Raw genomic sequence first — 16,297 nt, forward strand, 5'->3', positions numbered from 1 at the left:
TCCCAATACCCAGACACAACATTACATCAAAATATTACAGAGGTCTTATTTTGAACCAATACATAAACATGTTTTTTGCCATTGACTTTAGATCACCAGAGTCTCACTGTGGTTTTTTGAGGCCAGTTATGATTTTAGTTCTCACAGGAGCCATCTTCAAACGCATTACCAAGCTCTCATTATACTGTTAACATCATCAGAACAGAGAACAGAGGAAAATGGTGTTCAGAGGTTCCATTAAAGGCTTATTATATGGTTGTAACAGATGTTTTGTGACTAATGTACAAGTCAACTTTAACAAAGTAGTCTTGGAGGACTTGGATGGGACAGCCCACTTAGTATGACACTCATGAGCTGACTATTCCACTGAAATGATGTCATCAGTAATGAGGCACTAAAACCTGCAGATGTTGTGTGTGACTGAGTCACTAGGTGGTAGCAAGAGGATTGGTCATAACTGGCTTAACACACGAAGATCTAGCCCAAGGTGATCCTTAACACTCCTTTCTGTGCTGATTCGGAGACAAACTACAAACTGCCTACTTTGTGTCGAATGATTCCTATTGACAATAGTGAGGCTTGACTTTCAGATTGTCCGGGGCAAGTAAAAATAAGTGTCAGACAAGCAGAAGATGTGTTAAAAAAAGACACGTAAAAATAATAATCACAATATCAACAAAAATAATTTGAATAAGAATGTGCTTTTGAGCAGATCTATCTGTAGCCACATGTGCACATTTGTTGATATTCCTTGCTGGTTAGGGAGTTATTTGCCCAGTTATAGCTAATTGTTGGTCAGCACACAGGTACGGTCATGAAAATCCTGGAAATGTAATGTTGTGCGCATCGATCACCTGCATGTGTGCCAATGTGCTTGGGCCCGAGAAGAGACAGAGAAACAATGAAGTGTTTGTAATTAACTAAGCTTAACCAAAAACCAGCATTTTCTAATCATCCTACAGGTTCTTGCAGGTCATTTTTATCTATCAGAAAGACCTTTATTTGCCAAATAACCAAGATGAGCTCTATTTCAAAATATAACTTTTCCCAACCAAAAACGCTGTTCCATGCACTCCACACAGAGTACTGGAGGTAGCATAGCCGAGGCTACTAAGCAACAACTTCTAGTAATAAAATAAAACTGAAAATATTTTTACTCTGTTCTTTTGAAATACATTTTCTTTGTCACTTTTTTTCTTAAAAAGTTCAAATTCAGCCATGTTTATATCAACATCAAATCATTTCTGGATAACAAGTACGTTACTGTAACAGTTTTCCATTCAAATGAACAACAATATTTTTTGCAAAAAACTTTCTCAAGGAAGATTTTTTGTTAATTAAGACTGTCTGGGAGTGGTCTAAGTGGGGAGGGAAAAACTTGCTGTTATTAGCAGAGGTTTGGAACTCTCTTTGTTATTGGTTTATTAACCAATTTCCCACCAGGCAAGCAGAAACTCCCACTCATGCAAACAGGCTGATTTGAAGGTCCTGTGTATATTGTATTTTCAAGCAGGAACTATCAGAAAACAACACTTATCAATTTTGTTCACACTTTTACAGTGTTTGTTTCATCAGCTGTTGTACAATGATACGAAAAACAGGAAAAACAAAATTTGGACTGTTTTTGGACTGCACTGCACTGTATAAGACCTTCCAAAATGTACTTATAATGTATTTCTGTGTGATGACTTAACACTTCAATTGCGGTGCTTTGTGGTTTCCCCCCTCATTCTTCCAGATAACCTACAGTAAAATAAATGAATGAAAATGCTACTGTGTTCTTAAAAAATAAAACTCAGTCTAATGTTAGCAAAGACCTTCATAAACACAACCAAATGATTATTTTGGGGATAGCATATCTGAAATGTATTTATTATTGGAAGTTGAGGAATACATCTAACACCATTGGAAAGCTGGTATACCCCCTCTATTCAACATTGGCAATGTCATTCTGACGTTAAAATCTTAGAATAGCTTCATAGTAGCCTCCGCCGGATGTTCGGGTTTCAGGTGAAATGGAAAGAGCCTGGGAAGTGACTTGCGCTTTTGGACGTTAACAAGGTGACATTCCATCGTAACTCTTCCTCCACATTTATTGGATTGGTTGAACAGTGCGGTCAATAAACCTCCACTGAAACCTGAATATTTCAGCCTTACAATGTTATAAACATGTCTTTGTTAGTTACCGTTCTTTTAAGAAACCTACTGTAGCCATTTGATTCCCAATTCATTAAATGAGTCAATTATTTATTAAAGACAAAAAGTATTCGGTTGGAATTGTAACTGTGCAATATTTTTGAGGGCTATTTAAGGGTTGCCAATCATCCTCCAGGTGCATCTAAAAGGGGCAGTGTTCTATTTTGAGACAGGCTTGAATATGCAAAGAAGCCCATAATGCAGAGGGTAGCCTACATTTGTCTGATTCTCTATACGGTAGCAACAATGGTCATTTTTATATTGTAAAGTGGTTCCTTGAATCATACGACAATTTTAAGTATCACTCTTTGGTGACTTGAGCTTTCTGACCAAAAAAAACAAATCTGTCCTACTTGTCTGAAGGACAAGTGGCAAAACAAATGTTCATGTCAAAGCGCTGCAGTATTATCTGGTGAAATCTCTGCACAGGAACATAACGTGATCGTTACGATAATGAAAGAAAGTCCATTTTTACTGAATTGAGTCGCATTTGTACACAACTCAACTAGAGATTGAATCTCAGTTCTTCAGAGTGGTCTTTTCTTAGAATACTGGAAACAAGCACATACAGGTGTTTGTCAAGGACGATTCTGGGGAAGTCCATGTACACTACCGTTCAAAAGTTTGGGGTCACTTTGAAATGTACTTGATTTTTTAAAAGGAAAATCACATTTTTTGTCCATTCAAATAACATCAAATTGCTCAGAAATACAGTAAAGACATTGTTAATGTTGTAAATGACTATTGTAGCTGGACGCATTAGTGTCTAGTTTGAGAAACAGACGCCTCACAAGTCCTCAAATGGCAGCTTCTTTAAATAGTACCAGCAAAACATCAGTCTCAACATCAACAGTGAAGAGGCGACTCCGGGATGCTGACCTTCTAGGCAGTTTCTCTGTCCAGTGTCTGTGTTCTTTTGCCATCTTAATATTTTATTTTTATTGGCCAGTCTGAGATATGGCTTTTTCTTTGCAACTCTGCCTAGAAGGCCAGCATTCCGGAGTCGCCTTGTCACTGTTGACATAGAGACTGGTGTTTTGCGGGTACTATTTAATGAAGCTGCCAGTTGAGGACTTGTGAGGCATCTGTTTCTCAAACTAGACACTAATGTATTTGTCCTCTTGCTCAGTTGTGCACCGGGGACTCACACTCCCATTTCTATTCTGGTTAGAGCCAGTTTGCAATGTTCTGTGATGGGAGTAGTACACAGCGTTGTACGAGATCTTCAGTTTCTTGGCAATTTCTCGCATGGAATAGCCTTCATTTCTCAGAACAAGAATAGACTGACGAGTTTCAGAAGAAAGGTAATTGTTTCTGGCCAGTTTGAGCCTGTAATCGAACCCACAAATGCTGATGCTCCAGATACTCAACTAGTCTAAAGGCCAGTTTTATTGCTTCTTTAAGCAAAACAACAGTTTTCAGCTGTGCTAACATAATTGCAAAAGGGTTTTCTAATGACCAATTAGCATTTAAAAATGATACACTTGGATTAACTAACACAACGTGCCATTGGAACACAGGAGTGAGGGTTGCTGGTAATGGGCCTCTGTACGCCTATGTAGATATTCCATAATCATTTTTTATTCTTTTTAAAATCAGCTGTTTCCAGCTACAATAGCAATTTACAACATTAACAATATGTACACTATTTCTGATCAATTTGAAGTTATTTTAAAAATGGACAAAAAAAAAAGAGCTTGCCTTTCAAAAACAAGGACATTTCTAAGTGACCCCCAACTTTTAACGGTAGTGTAAACAAATCATACAGGGCCACGACAAAGACCTAGTTAAAAGTTAATTACCACATGGGCAAGACCTGATCCAAAAACAAAGACGTGACAGAAAAACAAAAACAGAGTATCCAGAAGTATGAATACCTTGGTATGTGCACTTCGGTTTTTAGACTCTCACTCAGTCACAACTATCTGTTTGGTCACTAGCACCAACCGGCAATGACGCAATATAAGAAAGTCCTTCGAGAAAGCAAAGACAAAACTAAGCTCTCCAACCACACTCACTTCCATCCATTTTTTTCATTTTCTTCCTCCCCTCCCTTATCCCTGTTCTCTTCTTTTCCTCGGCAGTTAGGTGATGTAGATGCGGTGGAAGTCGTTGGCCCCGAAGGCACAGTTGCACTTGGGGCACTTCCTTTGTCGGGTGTCGTAGCGCGTCTTCAGACACTCGTAGCAGAAAACGTGGAAACACTTGGTGAGCACCGTCTCCTTGTCGCGGGTGTTGCAGCACGGACAACGCAGCTTCGCCTGCCAGGTGTGGAGTACAGAAAATGTACAGTTAACGCTGTAAAATAAAGTGGCACCCATGTCCCGCAACATGTGAACCTTCTCACATGTAACTGATCGAACAAAAGCAAGGCCGGGCCATCAGGATGTGTGTATTTGTTTAATTACCTTGTACTGGTTGATCTCCTCCTGCAGGATCTCATCAGCATCAGTGTACACCTCCACTTTCTTCTGCTTCTCCAGCTTTCGTCGTAGCCTGGACAGGTCCTCCTAGAAGTCAGCCAGACACAGTCGAATACTTTAGGAGCCTAGACTAAAACGACAGTTAACATTCACACTCAAAATGACCCTTTCCCACAGAAGGCTTTTAGGGGTTTGACAAATTAACATCAGGGCTCCCTCGGGGGAACAAAAAAACATTCACGTTTACAAAATGAGACTCACCTGGTTAAATAAAGGATACATATGTGGAAAGGACAGACTTGTCAGTAGTTGTGTGTACCTGCGCTCTTTTGAGGTTGCCCAACTCCCGCTCTCTGGCGTTGCGGTTCTCAGACACAGATACCTGGATCTTCCTCAGCTTGGACTGGGTGTGATCCAGCTGCACCTTAAGGTCCTCAGCCAGCTGGGCTGCCTCCACCGCCTGAGATGGAGGGGCAAGAGACACTCAGATAGTATTGTCCTTAATAACAGTGGTATTGTTATTCCTTTTTGTGATATTATTACAATACCAATAGTAAAAGTAGTAGTACTATGAGTAGTAGTATTGGTAAGGTAACTGTGGAAGAAGGGGAGTTTAAAATTGTAAGTGGTATTGTTTTGCTACCTTCCTCTTGTTGAGTTCTAGTGCTTGTATGCGAACTCCTAACTCTTTCTCCAGATTGGTCAGTGAGCTCTGGAGGATGCCCTCTTTCTCCTCCAGCTTCTGTACAACCAATAACTGGGCTTCCACCTGTGACAGACAGCAAGGGGAACCAATCAATCAGACCTTTTTCCTCATTAGCTCAGAAACACAAGCATTATCAGGACTACAATCAAATGTTTTTTATTTTTTTATTTCAATAGTCATCAGGGATGAACAACATGCAGCCCAAGATATGCTATTTTTTGACCCACTGGTCTCTTAATAAATAAAACAGTCTGCCTTGCCGAATGAATGAGTAAGTTGCCCTGAAAATAAACACACACGATGCTGACAGTTCATCCTCCACAGTCGCGCTCACCTGGGTCTTGAAGGTGAGCACCTGGTCAGCCAGCTCCTCCTTCTCCTCCCTCAGCAGCTTGTAGATCTGGTTGGACTTGATGCGTTCCGACATCAGCTTGAAGTTGGCGTCGTCCTTCTCCCTCAGCTGCTGCATCAGCCGGCTGTTCTGCTCCTGCATGTCCTCAAAGGCCTGGCCCGTCACGTCCATCTCACTCAGTAGGGCCTCCTCCTCCTGGACAGAATGGAGCGGTACGGGGGGGGAGGTTGGAATAGAGTTGGCATTTGTTTCGGTTTTTTTCCATTTTACTGTCAGTTATGTAGTTTAATTTAATTGAGGTCAAATCTCTTTGAGAGAGAGACCTGGTACAATATGGCGGATGAAAACACATTAGGTCACACAGTGTTACCTTGCAATGTATCCCGAACGGATCACACAATGTGATTGTAACTAACATGTATCAACTGACTTCACAATGACACCTCATCTAATGTAATTCAAATACCACTGAATAGCATCGTAACACCTCACTTATCGGCATCGAGATTGCTTAAGAAATCAAATTCCATTGAAATCCCTGGTAAAATAAAATAAAAAGCAATGGCAAAACCAAGACAAACCCACTGCAATTGTGACATTTAACAACTCTGCAACAGTTTTGATTGCGTAGTGGCTATACAGTACTTGTTTGGTGGCCGTGAGCTTCTTCTGTAGGTGGTCGATTGTCTCCTCTGCCACACGGATCTTCCTGAGAGCGTCCTCATCAGCCAGCTTCTTGCTCTCCTTCCTCTCCCTCTCCTCCAGCTCTCGAACACGCACCCGCAACTCATCCACCTGGGACACGGGGGGAGGGATTTAGATGTAACACGTGGACAAACACATAGGCACTCTACCACCTCATAATTTATTTATTTTTTATGACCAAGATTTTATAGACAATTCAATTTTTTTTATACAGAATACAAGACATACAAAGTAGCAGGACCCAACAAATACCATTTAACTTTACATGTGAGATTCTTGATTTTTTTTAAATATAACCTCGGCTTTAGACTTGCGCTCTGCTGCCATAAGCTGCACTTTGTCCCTCTGCTCTTTGGGAGCTGATTTGTACATGTCCAAAAGTAGTTTCATCTCCTTCTGAGACTCCTGGGCTTTCCTGAGTGAAAAGGAGAATGAACAGTAGAAGAGTTAGCACTACCTAACTTTAGAATGAGACAATGTGTTAAGGTCTTCTACTATATGAGAGTAAATTTTATTTTAGGGGTGTGCCGAGTAATCGGACAAAACGAGTACCTTAACAGATATGGTGAATTTTCTGAATAGGATTATGATGAGTATTTTTTGTAATTATCAGTGATTGGGGGGAACAAAGTCATTCTCAGCTGCCAGCACGCATCTCTCAAACAGTGTGAATGAAGCGTTGTGTACTATAAATTGTACTACTCAATTGGCTAGTTTGGCTGTCTGTCAAGAAATGGGCGGGGTGTGGGTTGAGCCTGCTGCCATAACTGGATTAGAACAAGTCGCCGCTCCCTCTGTCTTTATGTCGCGTGCTAAGCCCATTCTTGCTTGCTATTATAATTTGTTCCTCGCCCAGGCATTTTCCCATTTGAAAATGACAAATGCAGATAGTTCATTTTCATGGTACAAATGTTGTGACATAAGTGTAGGGAGAGAACATTTTTGCTCCTTTTGAAAGCAAAAATATATATAAATAATACGGGGCAAGCAAATTACCTTCAATTAAATCTGGGTCTGGAATAAATGCAGGCAGCAGTAGCCATCCACGCATTATATAGTAGCCTATTTTGTTGATAATTGAATAGGACTAAGTCAGTCAATCATATGCATTTTCAGCTGTCAGGATCATTTCTTAACTTTGAACAATGTGTGAAGGAACATAACGATGTGCTCTGAGATGCACTCTGAATGATAGTACAGTAATGTGCACTTGTGGTATAGGCTTTACCTGCATTTAAAGGTCACTTCCTGGTTTTCCGAACGCAAGTAAATCTGATAACGAGTATCACGTGAGATAAAACGGATCGAATTACGAATACGAGTATGAACAGATCTGCACACCCCTACTTTATTCAGTATAATATGAAAAATGGGAGTTGTGGGTTCTATAATCAAAAACAAAACATACTTAAGTTCCGCCCTCAGCATCTTCAGGGTGTCCGAATCTTTCCTCTTCAACTCCTCGCTGCGCTGTCGCTCTCTTTCTCGCTCCCTCTCTCGTTCCCTCTCAGTCTCCCTCTCTCTCTCCCGGGCCCGCTGTCTCTCCAGCTCCCTCCTCCTCTCCTCCTCCTCCTCTTGGTCTTCATCCTCCTCTTTCTTCACCTCCAGGCTGTCGCTCACCGGCTCCTCCAACGACAGAAGCCCGGTGTCACCACTCTGACACCGCAACTGACATAGGGGCAGGGATAGAAAATGGATTTGAGACATCAATCGCGTGGATCACTGATTTTCATAGCAAATATCATGATTCAAATAAGTCACGTTGATCCTCATCTACTAACCAAATATTGTGCAACTCAAGTTTTGTTGAACCACATGACCGAATCACCTCACCAGGGCAAACTCAAGGTTCTAGTTAGCCTATAATAAGGGTCCAGAGTAGAGCCTTGCAAGGGGATTCATTTTAAGCGAGCACTACCCTACCCAGGCCGATTGATTCTGGCAAATTCAAGGCCCTGCCCGTAACCAGAAATAACTTCCTCCAATACTAAATCCATTAGCTGCTCCCTGCACTCAGCTCACTCTGCTCATTGCAGCTCTGAGTCGGAGTATCCATAGCAACGGATCCGATTGGGTTGCTCTGCTCAACGAAGAGACACGAGAGAGCAGTTAGCATTTTGCTACTTTCAGTCACTCTAAACTCAGACACAACTCAAGGACCATTAGTTTCTGTGAAATAATCTCTCCCGTCTTATATTTGACGAGGATGAAGTACTTCTGACACCATGTTACTATCTTAGTCAGATATGACTGTACTGCGCTGCCGAGCACACGCAAGTGGCTCAGCATCAAAATGTTACTGATGAAAAAAAAACGGGGCCCTACCCTAACCCGATGTATAATGTCAGGGCCCTGTCGGGCTCAGGTCAGGTAGCAGCACTCTAGTCCAGAATTTATCCTGACCTGGTCAGGTCATCTGGTTAGAAAAATTGCCGGGCTCTTTCCGCATATTGATTAAATATGCATAATTTAATTTAATATAAAAATATTATATATTGAGAAGAAAGTCTATTGGTCTCACGTAGAGGATCCGCTGCCCTACCTTGTTGATCTCCATCTGTGTTTCTCGGAGCTTCCGCTTGTAACGCTGCACGTCACCTTTCAGCTGGTGGTTGTGGTTCTGGAGGCTGCTGATGAGGTGGCGCATCTCTCTGTTGATTGGGCCTGAGGGAAAGATCAAAGGGGGACAGAAGGGTTGATGAGGAAACAACGACCGTGCGTTTCAGTCAGAGCCTCTGTTTTGTCTGACTGTAGTCTGCGTGTGCTAAACTTGTGAAGTATCGCCAAACTAGTGAGCAATATGGATAGTGATAACAGGATAGGACATTCATCCCAAACACAGTCAACATCCTTGGTTAGAGGGTGGGGGGGCGAAAAAAGGAATAAGACTGACAATCATCCATTCAAGATTCTCACTGAGAAACTTTTGCTTTCTATGGGAAACTGTTAATGATAGAAACGAGCCTCGGGAGTGAGAGGTGTTGTGGAGATGAGACGTTACCTGCTTGCTCGTTGGCCGCCAGGTTCTGCTCAAACTCGATGCGCAGCATCTCATACTCCTTGCGCACCTGGGCCAGCGTGTCTTCCAGCTGGATGACCTCTGTGCGGAGCTTCTTCTGTAGGGACAGCTCGTCACTCTGAACAGATGACAAGCGCCACAGCTTTTGTTGGCGGCAGTCCAACGGCAACGTCACACCAAACCTCTGACGTCCTGACTAGTTTCGGCCAGTTTTTACTGATTGTGACACGATCCACTTTCCAAACATACAAAGAGAGCCTGTCTGTTTCTGCTTACACCAAATTGGTCATGTTTTGCCCAAACACAAGGCACTGTAGCCATGGCAATGACACACCATTGTGGAATGCAGAGCTAGTCAGCTCCCCGGGCCGCTGTAACCCGGGCTGTACAAAATACCTTTCTAACCACATATATTCCTAGTGTATTCATGATATACATGCCAGACCTGGGTTCAAATAGTATTTGTTTTCTTTCAAATACTTTAGCTGCGCTTGATTGAGTGTGCCTGGCACAATGGAAACAATGGAATAGTCCCAAAATTGCAAAACCCATCCACCTGGTACCCCAAGCAGGGGTGGGTGGATACTATTTGAACCCAGATCTGATACGCTGAAATGTTTGTTACTTTAAAATCAGTGGCTCCCTCCTACACTTCAGTAATTTGTCAGATTATTTTATGCAGAGCGACAATCAGTCCATTCAACTAAGGGAGGTAAATTAACCATGGATCATAATCATTGCAAGTAAAAAACCTTCTTCTAAATAGCCGCTCTCTGCAAAATCAGTGCTCCTGACCTCCATGTGCTCTATCTGTCGGAGGTGGGCGTTCTTTGCGGTGAGGAGCAGGGCCCGGGCCTCATCCAGCTGGGTCTTCACCCCCAAAGACTCGTTGTAGAGCAGGGAGAATTGGGACTGCAGGCACTTGTAGTCCGCGGTCTCTTTCACCACATCCTCTGGAATATTTTTCAGGTCCAACTGAAAAGGTAAGTGAGTGAATTAACCCCCCCCTCCATACACTGTAAGACACCTTGGGACATGGTGAAAAACGAAATGACTGCAATTCATTTGGGATAGAGCAAACAGACAAGGGAACATTGGCCAAGAAATTACATACAGAGTATACATTCAGTGATCATAACATAAAACAATTATAAACACTAACATTTGTTTTAAGTGTTTACAGTGCCTTATGAAAGTATTCATACCCCATGACTTATTCCCCATTGTTGTGTTACAGCCCAAATTCAAAATGGATTACATTTATATTTTTTCTCACCGATCTACACACAATACCCCATAATGAAAAAGTACAAACACGTTTTTCGAAAATGTTGCTAATTTCTTGAGAATTAAATAAATCTGTAATTGACACCGGAGTCAATGATTTGTAGAAGAACCTTGGCAGCGATTACAGCTTTGAATAATCTTGTGTATGTCTGTATCAGCTTTGCACATCTGGATTTCGGGATTTCCTCCCATTGTTCCTTGCAGATTTTCACAAGATCTGTTAAGTTAGATGGGGAGCGGCGGTGAACAGCAATCTTCAAGTCTTTCCACAAATGTTCAATGGGATTCAAGTCTGGGCTTAAGCTGTTCCACCTGTTAGATTCTGGGATAAACTTGGAACATTGTTTAGAACCTTGTTTAGAACCTAACACACCCAACAATTTCCACATTTTTGTTCTGAAGCCATTCCAGCATTGCTTTGGCTTTATGCTTGGGGTCATTGTCCTGTTGGAATGTAAATCTTCGCCCCCAGTCTAAGGTCGTTTGCACTCTGAAGCAGGTTCTCATCAAGGATTTGCCAGTATTTGGCTCAATTCATTGTTCCCTCTATCCTTACCATCCTTATGACGCTGCCACCACCACCATGCTTCACGGTAGGGATGGTGTTAGATGGGTGATGAGCTGTGCCTGGTTTTCTCCAGACATAGAGCTTTGCAATCAGGCCAAAGAGTTACATTTTTGTCTCATCAGACCAAATAATATTTTGCCTTATGTTCTCAGTCTTTCACAAGCCTTTTAGCAAACTCCAGGTGTGCTGTCATGTGCCTTTTTATCAAAGCCCAGATTGGTGAAGCGCTGTAGAGTCTGTTGTCCTTCTGGCAGGTTCTCCCATCCAAGCCAAGGAACTCTGTAGTTCTGTCAGAGTGGTCACTGGGTTCTTGGTCACCTCCATGACCAAGGTCCTTCTTTGCGGTTGCGCAGTTTGATCGGACGGCCATATATTCCCAATGATGGAGACCGCCGCGCTTTTGGAAACTTTCAACACTGTCGAAATTGTTTTATACCCTTCCCCAGATATATGACTCATCACAATTCTATCTCAGAGATCTATGGACAGTTCCTTGTACTTCATGGTTCCTTGTACTTCATGGTATAGCTTCTGCTCTGACATGCTTTGGCCCAAAAAAATGAATTGGCCACAGGTGCACTCCAATCAAGTTGTAGTGACATCTCAAGGATGATCAAAGGAAATTGGATGCACCGGAGCTGAATTTGGAGTGTCATTGAATTTTGAATAAATTTGAAAACATGTTTTCACTTTGTCATTATGGGATATTGTGTGTAGATGGGTGATGTTTATGTTTTAATCAATGTTGAATTTAGGCTGGAACAACATCATTTGGAATAAGTCTAGGGGTATGAATATTTTCTGAAGCCACTGTGTCCATTCTACAATTATAATCATCCTTGACATGACATCTGACTCATGACTGTCTGAATAGTGAGCATCTCCTTTGTTAAGCTGACATAACAGAATGCACAGCGTATTGTCTTGTATTCTCTCAGAGGGGGATGCTGTTGTACCTTGAGTTTCTCGCTCTCCCTGACAGCCTCCTGGAGCTCCTGCTGTAGTTTCTCCAGGTCTGCCATGCGGTTGTTGGCCAGCTCCTGGTTCTGCTCCAACTCTGCATTCAGGCTCTCAAACTAACAGATATAATAATTACAATATGGAGTTAATTTGTATCACTTTGGGCACTAGACCGTCATTGTAAATAAGAATTTGTTCTTAACTGACTTGCCTAGTTAAATAAAAATTAAAATAAATTGGAATGGTTGGAAACAACAATGTATCAAAACAAGAAGGAAGGGAAGCTCAAAGATGAATGGACAATAGGATGGTTGGACAATAGTCTGCACTCACCTTCTGTATATTGAGGGTGATCTGGCCACCGGGTAGCCCCCCTGAGCTGCCAGTGGTGTAGTAGCCCGAGGTCAACTGGACAGAACAATCAGAGATGGTTTAGCGAACTTGGCCCATACATTAGTACACAAACCCAGACATATTACAATAGCTATATAGACGTGGTTACAGTCCTCATTTCCGCAATAAAACATCAAGACATTATTTTACCCATGTACATACAGAAGGGCATCAATAAACCCCCCCCCCCCCCCCTCCCCACACACACACACAACTGCTATTCAATGGACGGCATGCTCTGCTGCTTCAGCCTTGTCGCTGGCCATCGATGCATAACGGAGTGACATCAGCGATGACAAGACACTAGAACCTCACACACACCTGCTCCATTACACACACAAAGTAAATTAAGTACACACCCACCGACGCACACAAATTACACACACCTGCTCCAATGCCTCAGCCAGATGCTTGTTGAGCTTCTGTTCCCTCTTACGGAGCTTCTCGATGTCCCACTGTAGATCCTCCACAGCAGTCTCCATCTCAGACACCTTGGTCTCCGAGCTTGTCACCTTATCCACAAGCTCGTTGTACTGTTAAAGAGGAGCAGAGATGAGAGCAAAAATGTGATTATGAAATTGGTTGGATGAGTCCACACAAATCGCCATGTATTACCACCGATGAGAACTAGCAGACATTCACATTGAGGAGGATACAAAAGCTTGAAAGACGACACTATGGAGATGTGGGCATACCAATCACACACACACACACACACTATACATGACAGGGTGAGGTAACATACCTCCATAGACATCTTGTGGTGTCTGCCCTGCAGGGAGGAGGCCAGGTCTTGCAGTCTGCCATTCTCCTCTAGCAGAGTACGATTCAGACGGAGCATCTCTTCCTGGCTGTCATCGTCACACGCTGACAAAGACATCACAGTCACTATGGTTACTCAACTAGTGATTACATTTGCCACGTAGCAGATGCTTCTATCCAAAGCGACTTACAGGAATTTAACACGAGATCAAAGTGAATGTCACACTAGGCACCAGAGTGAATGTCACACTAGGCACCAGAGTGAATGTCACACTAGGCACCAGAGGGAATGTAACACTAGGCACCAGAGTGAATGTAACACTAGGCACCAGAGTGAATGTCATAGTAGGGAACAGAGTGAACGTCATAGTAGGGACCAGAGTGAATGTCATAGTAGGGACCAGTGTGAATGTCACACTAGGGACCACAGTGAATGTCACACTAGGGACCACAGTGAATGTCATAGCTGGGAACCCCTCTACATAATTATGCTAAATGTAGAACCCACATGATGCTACAAACAGAAAGTGAAAAATTCCAGTCATGATAAGCGAGTCTGAATAGTGACCTGAGGACAGGATCTGGGTGCATAGGCCGTCGATGCGGCTGTGCAGCCTGTCGAAGACGCAGACCATGCAGGCAGCGGCCTCCTTGCTGAACTGCATCCTGTCCCGCAGCTGCAGGCTGAGCTCCTCCTCACTGCTGTTGTCCAAAGTGGAGAGGAAGACTTTGGTACTCTCACTGATGGTAGTAGTGGGCGGCGGGGCTAAACAGTCAGGATGAGAAGACTTAGGATGTGTTTTTTTTATTTAACTAGGCAAGTCAAATTCGTATTTACAAAGACGGCCTACAAGTAAGTGATAAGTGACAGAAAGGTTTAGTGCTTGATGTTGCCGTACCTCACACCAGTTATTACCGGCGGCAACGCAATGGACTCAGAGGTATCATTACTTCTGATCAGAGGCTAGATATGCGTAGATGAAAAAGGTTGAGAGAGAGAGCAGGAATCCTCTTTACCGGTTGTCGAATCCTGCTGTGGTTCACGGGCTATCTCCATACCGTCGGGTGGTGGAGGCCGTTTCTCCTCGGGTTCTGGCACTGGGAGTGGGGCTGAGGGAGGGGGTGGTGGGATCATCATGCCATCCGCGTCCATCGGGGTAGGGGTAGAAACAGGAGTAGCGGGGGGTGCCGGGACCACCGTGGGGTCAATGCGTTGGCGCAGGACGTGAACATTTTCTTCCAACTGGAAGTTAGAGAAAGAGGGTAATAGACTGTGTGTGTGGGGGGGGGTTACACTTTAAGTTGAGAATATGTCTATGTTCCTTCACGGCAGCAAATGATTGTAGGACGTACGTACCTGGGACCAGTAGCGATTCACAATGAGCAGTGTGGTATCGTCAGTAGCTTGTCGCTTTTCCAGCTTCTCGATCTTCTCCCGCAGCTCATCCTCCATGGTCTGCCTCTGCTCCAGACGCTCACTCAGCTTTTTGTTCTTAAACTGGATCACCTTCATGTCCATCTCCTCCTGCAGACGTCACGTGACAATAAAGAAGATCAATTAAAACATCCCTCCTGTATGGTTAAGCACAGACAAGACCCAGTTGTGGGGGACAAAAAGATGACTAACCGTAGAGGACACTCCCCCAATGCGTATGGGCTCAATGAGAGTGGTGGTGGTCTTTTCCTCTTTTTTACACTTCTTCTCAGGTGGACCAGGGGAGCTGTCCCCACCTGAGGCTCGCTTCCCTCCCCCGGTGCCAGACATGGTTGCTGCTTCTGCAACAAAAGCGTGACAGCCGTTTTAGGACACAAAGCCGATGAAAAGGGGGCGTTTCATTTGAACAACTTCATTTGTCAGCTGCCTATGGCCTCTACGAAGAGATATTTATGATGACAAGACTAATCACTTCCCCGTGTCAACACCAGGGTTTTGTCATTGTGTCACCAACTTTTGAAGTTTAATTTAGAAAATGATACTGAAACTCTCTACTATTTGGTATACAACTACAAATAATTGATGTGGATTGCTTACAATTGCCCAAGTTGGCAAATTAATTCAGATTTGTATATGCCAATTCAATGAAGGCCAGGATGTCCCGCTAGCTAACTTGCTAGCTATCCCATTTCTGAAGTGTGGAATATGTAAACCTGCAAGTGGGCATCCAAAACTTGGCAGAGTAGCTATCCATGTTAGCTACCTAAATAGCAGTAGTTGCATGCTTAACGTACACTACATGACCAAAAGTATGTGGACACATGCTCGTCGAACATCTCATTTCAAAATTATGTGCATTAATATGGAGTTGAACCATTGTTGCCCTTAAGTCATTTTCACTTCACAATAACAGCACTTACAGTTGACCAGGGTAGTTCTAGCAGTGCAAAAAAATTGACTAACAGACTTGAAGGAAAGGTGGGATCCTATGACGGTGCCACATTGAAAGTCACTGAGCTCTTCAGTAAGGCCATTCTACTGCCAATGTTTGTCTTTGAAGAATATATGGCTATGTTCTCGATTTTATACACCGGTGTGGCTGAAATAGCCGAATCGGCAACGGGTGTGGCTGAAATAGCCGAACCCACTAATTTTAAGGGGTATCCACATACATTTTTATACAGTGTATATTTTACTAGCTAGTATAACTAACGTTTGAAAGAATCTAGATAGCTAACAGGCTAATGCTAATTGTAATGAATGCTAACGTTACCCGGCAAGCAGATTAGAGTTATACGGCCTATGCACTCGAATCACTTTGATGTTTACTAAATGCAATCACACGTGTTTATTTAAAGATCACTACCAACTATCACAAACCTTCACCAGCAAAAAATATAATTTGTAAAACATTGTCACTAACCGGAGATGACGACGGCAATTTTTAAGCAGTTTCCTGTACGGCACGGTAAGTGTACCGATGAGAAAGTC

General features: G+C 43.0%; 1 protein-coding gene across 2 annotated transcripts; it reads right to left on the reverse strand.

The window, feature by feature from the left end:
• Positions 1–1,839: 1,839 nt before the first annotated feature.
• Positions 1,840–16,284, reverse strand: rnf40 (ring finger protein 40). 2 transcript variants are annotated; one of them, XM_029629389.2, is made up of 20 exons: positions 16,230–16,284; positions 14,999–15,147; positions 14,729–14,896; positions 14,389–14,614; positions 13,940–14,137; positions 13,355–13,476; positions 12,996–13,142; positions 12,550–12,624; positions 12,213–12,332; positions 10,197–10,376; positions 9,384–9,519; positions 8,925–9,046; positions 7,791–8,050; positions 6,680–6,797; positions 6,323–6,472; positions 5,660–5,872; positions 5,263–5,388; positions 4,939–5,079; positions 4,605–4,706; positions 1,840–4,457 (listed from the first exon to the last, which is right to left on the reverse strand). In XM_029629389.2, exons 2-20 carry the CDS (start codon positions 15,134–15,136, stop codon positions 4,281–4,283), a joined length of 2,919 nt encoding a protein of 972 aa, XP_029485249.1. In that variant the 5' UTR covers positions 15,137–15,147; positions 16,230–16,284; the 3' UTR covers positions 1,840–4,280. The 2 variants fall into 2 exon arrangements, with proteins under 2 accessions (XP_029485249.1, XP_029485251.1); XM_029629391.2 differs by lacking the exon at positions 16,230–16,284 and adding an exon at positions 16,080–16,220.
• Between the last annotated feature and the right edge of the window lie 13 nt (positions 16,285–16,297).

Source organism: Oncorhynchus nerka, linkage group LG23 (genome assembly GCF_034236695.1).
Source record: "Oncorhynchus nerka isolate Pitt River linkage group LG23, Oner_Uvic_2.0, whole genome shotgun sequence".
NCBI classification, from domain to species: Eukaryota; Metazoa; Chordata; class Actinopteri; order Salmoniformes; family Salmonidae; genus Oncorhynchus; species Oncorhynchus nerka.

What these genes read in the sequence shown, in the direction of transcription:
- rnf40 (XM_029629389.2), bottom strand. Translation starts at nt 15,136, where the DNA reads ATGTCTGGCACCGGGGGAGGGAAGCGAGCCTCAGGTGGGGACAGCTCC. An exon ending in CACCCAGATCCTGTCCTCAG is followed by an intron (nt 13,477 to 13,939) that starts GTCACTATTCAG and finishes TGTCTTTGTCAG; the next exon opens with CGTGTGACGATGACAGCCAG. An exon ending in CACAGATGGAGATCAACAAG is followed by an intron (nt 8,051 to 8,924) that starts GTAGGGCAGCGG and finishes CCCCTATGTCAG; the next exon opens with TTGCGGTGTCAGAGTGGTGA.